The 7,585-nt window shown below is 47.3% G+C and overlaps 1 protein-coding gene across 1 annotated transcript in view; it reads right to left on the bottom strand.

Moving 5' to 3' along the window:
* Positions 1-362: 362 nt before the first annotated feature.
* LRRC47 (leucine rich repeat containing 47) overlaps positions 363-7,585 on the bottom strand; it is a 13,022-nt gene continuing 5,799 nt past the window's right edge. The window contains exons 2-7 of the mRNA XM_023738702.1: positions 5,451-5,909; positions 3,569-3,685; positions 2,657-2,772; positions 1,749-1,851; positions 1,341-1,430; positions 363-1,146 (exon numbers count right to left, since the gene is read on the bottom strand). Of these exons, the coding sequence (XP_023594470.1) occupies positions 898-1,146; positions 1,341-1,430; positions 1,749-1,851; positions 2,657-2,772; positions 3,569-3,685; positions 5,451-5,909 (1,134 nt within the window). The 3' untranslated portion in view covers positions 363-897. The remainder of the gene's footprint in view (positions 1,147-1,340; positions 1,431-1,748; positions 1,852-2,656; positions 2,773-3,568; positions 3,686-5,450; positions 5,910-7,585) is intronic.

Raw genomic sequence — 7,585 nt, 5'->3', positions numbered from 1 at the left:
TCCTGTGACCTGGGACAGCCAGAAATTGGACATCTCTAAAACATAAAATGTAGAAGAACCATGTGTCTGGCACATGTACTCTATGGTTTGGGGCTTAAAAAACTATGTGCTTTCTCTGAGTGCTCACCATTTACACAGAACCGTCCTATTCACCTGTGGGGTGAGTTACAATCGGAACTGTCCTTGTCACTGCCTCCCAGCCCAGTGACAGTACTGGTGAGTGAGTCTACTTCACCACTTGCCACTGCTTTCAAACTGATGGAGCTGCACGCCTACAGGATGCCACACATCGCCACCCACTAAAGCATTCAAACAGCAATAGCAGGAAAACTGACTTTGCCAATGCTAAGATCGTAGTTTTCTTTTTTTTATAAAGTTTACCGCGAGTTGGAAAACATGTCATTCAATGTTTTGTAGCCGTATTAGTGGCACAGTAAAATCTAGGCAGGTGTGTATCACACAAAAATAGTTGGGAACCTCAGTAAGACTCATCGCTTAGCTTCCTAGTCCAGAGCTGAATAAGTCAAACCAGTCGGAGTCTATTTTCCCTGTAAGGAGGGTTCTCTGCTGTGTGTCTACATGATTTCAGAGCATCCTAAACAGGTAATTCCTACATTAAAACAATTTCATGGAAAACAACAGTACAATGAGTTTGGCCTTTTGGCACTGTAAAGGCAAACAGTGTAGGCGCACGGCAACACAGAGTCACTTTACAACAGACCGTCTGAAACACGGAGCAAAGAGTACAAGCACACAGAGCTCAATTACAAAAATACGGAGGTGGGAACGTCATGAATAATTTAACATCACCACACATAAACCTCTGTAAAACAGGCCAAATGAACAGCAAAATCTTTGACAAACAGCTGCTGTCACTGAAAGACGGGGCCTGGCTGGTTAGCGGATCACAGTTATGTGCGACGCAGCGATGTCCAGGTCTGTTTTAGAAGGGTACACCACCTTCAGGCTCCCTTCCATGTCTACCACCCGGACCTGTTCTACCACCAGTGGGGAATTCCCACCTTTTTCAGCACTTTCGTTAGTTTTGGGGTCCAGAAATTGTCCAGAAACTGTATCAGCTTCAGTATCCGAGAGTGATCCTTCCTCTTTATTGTCTAAAGTGTATTTGTTGATCTCTGCCATTTTCTGCAAATGAAAAATTTCTTTTGAATCCAGAGATTACAGGTAACCTGGGGAGGAAGTGTTACTCTGCGGCCCAATGGAGTAACAGCAAGAGGCTGCCATGCAAGAAATATGGTGGGAAAACAAAGCAGGAACTGTTCCCTATGGCTCAGAAGTCTGGCTCTGATGACAAGAGACTGCTGTCTGGGCTTACTCACCAGAATGAGGGCGTCCATGATATCTTTACACATCTGCAGACTAGTAGCACTTGTGACTTCCAAAAACAAGTCAGTAGTTGTTTTTTTAATCTTTAACAAACAAACAAATAAAAAATCAGAAAGGTTTCAGGAAAGAAGAAAGTGATCAAAAAGTGAACATCAGCAACTGCAACATTTAACCTGAAGAAAAATCTATACAATGGTATTATATAAACCAGGACTGTCACCTTCCTTAAGAAAAACACAAATTGGAATCCCGTGCATGTGACAATTCTTGGTGCACCACCAGCTGGACGTGGTGACCCGTGGCCCAGAAGTCCTGCACATCCTGGTCCTGAGCGCACCCCTTTCTCATCTGCTCATTCTGTCATGCACACCTTGTGTGAATGCACACCAGAACCCCCATACCTTCGTCTTGTCACTGTTGGTGATGGGCGGGAAGGAGATCACGTCGCCGTCCGCGTCCACGAGACAGGGGTAGTTGTCTTTTCCATCCAGTAAGTGAAGGTATCTGTGTGGAGAGAATGCAGATCACAAGGTAACAAGCACACCTGAAGGCTACACTGCACAAATGGGACTTCTGTAGACAAACCAGGTGTGAGATCAAGGGCACATGTGTAACATGCTTCAGGGAACAGTCTTCCAAAACCTGTGTTCACGTGCAAACAACAGCGGGGCTAGTCCATGTGATCTCAGGGGTTAGTGGAAGCAGGCCCCAGGATCTCTGCTTGGTAGCATGTTATAGCAGCATGCAGGTCTGCATAAAACGCAGCAGGCTCTCCAGCATTCTGGCAACTGGGATAAACTGGAATCTCATGCTGTAGCCAGGTTTTGGTATTCCTGATGCTAGTGGGTGATGGCATCTCACAAGTAGTGGCGACGTGGTGGGGATTTGTCACCCCTCTTGGTAACCCCAAGTGCCAGCCTCCTCCTCTATGCTGCTCCTAACACCTCCTGGTTTCTCTAAGGAAACACCCACCTCCCCACGTGGGGGCCCACCAAGCTCAGAGATGGTCACCGTCACTTCCTTTTGCCTCCCACAAGGCTCCTCAGCAACCCTGAAGTTCAGGGAGATTTCTGTTTCTCTCTTATAACCACAGGGAATGGTTTCCAACTTCTGGTCACTTCAGGAGTTTGTTCAGTAGCACAAGTGGGTTAAACTGAAGATGGCAGGCTGTGGTTGGCCCTGTGCTGAGGTGGTGCACATGGCGAGGCTGGCAGACCCCCAAGGACACCGAGGGCCACACGCACTCCCTCTTACACCACGGCCACTGGTCCCTCTCCACAGGGTCTGCTGTGGGTAGAGGCTGACTGACCTGTGCAAGCCTGAGACGTTCTGCCTCTTTTTCTGCTTCCTCTGCTCCTCGGCCTCCAGCTGGAGCTGCCGCACCAGGTCCTTGGCCTTGATCTCTCGCCGGCCCAAGGGGACGATCTATTGGGGCAGAAAACCACAGTCAACCTTTATGAAGATAGACCTGTGTTAGGACGACAGCCACAAACTCGCCTGTCCCGTGGACTCTGGTTTTAAACATGAACAATCACTCTCATTGCTTTCCTTCATTATCTCTGGGACAGCGAGAGGCACTCAGGAGAGCTGGTGATTCCAAGTGAGACTCAAGCTGACCTCGTCACCATGTGGTCACCCGACAAGAAGCTGGCATGCAGGGTGCCTCCAGGCGTCACTTTTGGGGATGCAGATGCCCAAACACTCATGTACCGTTGAAACTAAGCTTAACCTTAAATCAGCTAATACACACCTGAGTTTCTGCACACCTACAGGAGGCCAAGGCAGGTATGAGCTCTGCATAAGAGTCTGCACAGGGGATGCCCGGGGACCCCCACCATCCCAGGGACCCCAGCACTCTGCACAGGTCCAGCGAACACAAACAGGACCGCAGAGGAACTGCTCACACGAAAGGAAACCCCATGCTAGCAGTTCTGCAATTGGGCCAAAATCTCTGGTTAAAAATGAGTGAGCAAATGAAGGAAACTACTTGCAAACTACTACCTCCTTTGATGAGCATTCAAATAGCTAAGCAATCCAAAGTAACCATAAACCTGGCCCATGTTTATTTACATGAATGTATTTTATGTGGTGGCAAGTTCTACTTTAACACGCTCTGACTCAACCGTTATCTGAAAATATCTACATCGAAGTATACTGTTTCTGGAAAATCTTGAAAGGTAGAACCTCAACTCCCAGCCAAGGAAGGAGCGGTTCGGGGCACCTTGAGGTCCTGCGGCGGCCGGGCCCCGTACAGCAGGGGCCCCCGGATGGCCTTGAGGTCGTGGGTGGCGATGGTTGCTGCTGTCCTCTTCTCACAAAGGTCCTCATGGAGCTTCGTCTGTAACACAAGGCCAAAGCATCAGTGAATCTCAGCACGCCCAGGAGCAGAGAGGTGTCTGCACAGGCCCTGGGCCTGACCTGTGCATGTGGGGAGCCTCCTCCTTGCTCACTCGTCATCGCCCGGAGCCTCATCACTCACCTCCACCAACGGCTCCTCCTGGGGCTCTCTCCTTTGCCTTGCTAACCAAGTACTTATTCTGTTGACTCATTCAGGAAAACTATTTTATCTGTTCATCAGCACAATTTCTCCTTTCTCTAACTCTAGAACACAGTATTTAAAATTTCGAAGAACTGATTATGAACTAAAATTTATGACTGAATAAACAAACGTATAATTTAAAAATGAAAAAATAATCCCAGCATGTTTTTCTTCCAAAGCACGGACCTCGAAGCTCTAACAGCTGGCCCTGCGAACCTGCTTGCTTCACCTCAAACCTGAAGGAGAAGGGGCTCCAAACGTGACCAGGCACCACCTCCCACAAAGCTCGCTGGCCACCCAAGGGCCACACCCTGGCTTCCCCTCATGCAAAGATGGGCATGTTTTTAAAAGCTAGAAGGCAGACTTCACAGAAATACTAATCAGGAAATTAGTCTAGCCAGAACCCTATAAACTGAAGTATCCACGTAAAAACAAGCTGGCCAAGAGAGCTGATGATTTAAAAAAAAAAAAAAAAATTGCCGTAGACATCGACCCCAACTCCTGGTGACCCCATGTGTATCAGAGTAGAGCTGTGCTCTACAGGGTTTTCAATGGCTAATTTTTTGGAAGTAGAATGCCAGGGCTTTCTTCCAAGGCACCTCTGGATGAGCTTAACCCGTCAACCTTTCAGTCAGCAGCAGTGTGCTAACTGCTTGCAGTACCCAGGAACTCTGATAGTTTTAATGCTATCTTATATAAATGTGGTTTATTGCAGAAACCAAAAAATCTACCAAAGTATCAGAAAACTCGAAGAACACTGATTTGCAATTTCAATAAATGGGTAAGAGGTAACTGGCCGCTCTCCTGACCCGGGCAAGATTCAACATGAAACACAGGAGGGGTCTGGATGTCTGTTAAAAATGGGGCATTCCTTCCTGGAGCCATGGAGGCTAGATGAACCCTTGAAACTAGAGCCCTGAGATCATCTTTAAACCTTAAACCAAAAATACTGCCTGGAGTCTGAAAACCAAACGATAGTTTAGCTTAACTAGAAAAAAATGTCTGCCTTGAGGATTATGCTCTTTTAAGAATTATCTGTATGGGATCAAAGTGACAACAGCAACTTGAAAGATTAGATAGGAACCTTAGGGAACAGTGAGTTCATGTTAATGGGGGAGGAACAACTCAGAAAAGGAGGCTGAGAATGGTTGCACAACTCAAAGAATGTAATCAGTGTCACTAAATGGGACATGCAGAAACTGTGGAATTGGTATATGTTTTGTGGATATATTCTCAACAATAACAAAATAAATACATTAAACTAAATTTGGAAAAAAGGGGGGGCATTCTTGATTTCCAAGGAACACACTGCTCCTGCTCCCAGGTCCAAGATGAGGGATGAGCGCTCACACAGAGCACAGCGTGGGCACACATCACATCACGTCATCCCCTCCAACATCTGACGACCTGTGTCCTGCTATGGTCCCATTCTCACAGTGAGGAAACTGAGGCACGGAGAAGCCAGGGCACTGTACTATGCTGCCTCTTTGTTAACACAACCCACTCATTCCCGCCCACGGTGCCCCTGACCCCAGCTGCAGACATGAGTGAGCATAGGCCCTACCTGGGCGGTGAGGAAGCGCTTGAGCGCGTTTCCGGGTTCTAGGTACATGCCCCTCACAATAGCACCCACGATGAAGGGCCGCACGTCCCTGACCTCGGGGTGGACATTCACCACCAGGGGTGCAGGGTTCTCGGAGACGTGCAGGACCCTGAGCAGCAGCCTGCGTGCGGCCTCCAGCTCCTCCTCCCCCTCGCCGCCCTCCCTCTTCTGCTTCTTCTCCCTCTTCTTCTTCCGGCTCTCCTCCTTCTCGGTGCCCTCGGCCTTGGCCCGGCCCTTCCCGCCACCCCGGCCGCCAACGCGCAGGTACTCCAGGATGGACTTGGTCTGGCAGCCGTGCACCATCTTTTCCAGGCGCTTGTCCCTCAGCTTGTTGCCCTTGAAGTGGATCTCCTTGAGCTTCGGGCAGTCGGCCAGTGCGGCTGGGATCTCACTGAGCTGGTTGTTGGAGAGGTCTAGCGTCTGGGGAGACACAGAAGGGACGAGTCAGACCACTGGGCTTTGGAAGAAGACCGCAGAGGTCCTGTCTCCAGAGAAGTGTTAAAAGAACACAGACATTCAGCGAGAGCCCCCATGTTTTTGTCTAAGATGCCCCTCAGAAGCCACTGCTACAGTGGAAGACCTGGTTTTTTGCTGTGTTACGCACCCTGCACAAATAGCCAGCTCTGCGCTGCACCTCATCACCAACACTCTACCCATCCATGACGTCACTAGCCCTAAGAGATTTGCTAATGGGAAGGGGTTAGCAATAATTGTTGTTATTAGGACCTGTCAAGTTAATTTTTGATTCAGTGTCCCTATGTGACAGAGTAGAACTGCCCCATAGGGATTTCTAGGCCGTAATCTTTATGGGGAGGAGCTCTTGTGGCTCAATGGTTAAGTGCTCGACTGCTAACCTAAAGGCCAGCAGTTTGAAACTACCAGCCACTCCTCAGGAGAAAAGACCTGGCCATCTGCTCCCATAAAGATTACAGCCTAGGAAACCCTATAGGGCAGTTCTACCCTGTCCTATAAATGCTGACAAACCAGCCTCTAGAGACATCCAGCCTAGAACATTAATAGGGCTTTCTCCTTTGGAGGTGAGATTGTGATTGATTTCTCATTTTGCTTCTCCCTAATTTTCAACTTTTTTAACATTCATTATTCATTGCTTATAAAAATTTTAACCTCATTTTTAAAATTTAAAAACATTAATTCATGTTTGAAATGTATAGTTACATAAGGTTAAAAATGCATTAAGTCTTATAATCTGTAGCACAATTTAGGAAACCCTGGTGGTACAGTGGTTAAGTGCTATGGCTGCTAACCAAAAGGTCGGCAGTTCAAATCCACCAGGTGCTCTGTGCAAACCCTACGGGGCAGTTCTACTCTGTCCTATAGTCACTATAAGTTGGAATTGACCCAACAGAAATGGGTAAGCTTTTTTATAGGGTCGCTATTGACTCGGAATTGACTCCACAGCACACAACGCTCTTTATAGGAACAGATCTCTAGCTCTTTTCTCCTGCACAAGTGCTGGGAGGGTTTGAACTTCCAACATTTCAGTTAGCAACCGGGCACTTAACTGTTGTACCACCAGGGCTCCTTTAGCAATGATTTGTTATCAACAACTGCTATTGAAATTTTTTTCATACTCAAACATCTTACTCTTCTTGCTCAACTGTAAGTTCCCTGATGGCAACTACTGCAAAAATTCCAATCAATCCTTAGGTTGGGGAAAAAAGATAAGGGACAGGTTTTGGTTATGAAATGTGGACTTGCTTCAGAAACAAGTACATACTTCTTTAGATGGAGAAATAGGTTCCCCACAAAATGGTGTTATTTTTTAAAATTAAATGCTAAAAAGAAAGCATACAGCAAAAACAGTAAATAACATTACCGTCCTTGATACTGAAGTTCAAAGTCACCAGCAATATAACATGCAATGTTCTCACGTTTCATGTGTGAAGAAAAATGACAAACTGCCTTTAAAAATGGTGCTGGGTTCTCAAGCCCTTCCACGACCCACAAGAAGTACGTGTGCAGCCTATGTTACAGACCCTCCAACTGTGGCCAGATCAGACTTTGACATGATGGCCACTGGCATGCCTGAGACAATGATAAGATCAAAGCAGCCAGCCACCTTCCATGCTTAGAGG

This window comes from Trichechus manatus, unplaced genomic scaffold (genome assembly GCF_000243295.1).
Source record: "Trichechus manatus latirostris isolate Lorelei unplaced genomic scaffold, TriManLat1.0 scaffold00122, whole genome shotgun sequence".
NCBI lineage: Eukaryota > Metazoa > Chordata > Mammalia > Sirenia > Trichechidae > Trichechus > Trichechus manatus.
Note: the sequence above shows the minus strand (reverse complement) of the source record. Positions and strands in the feature narration are given on the sequence as shown.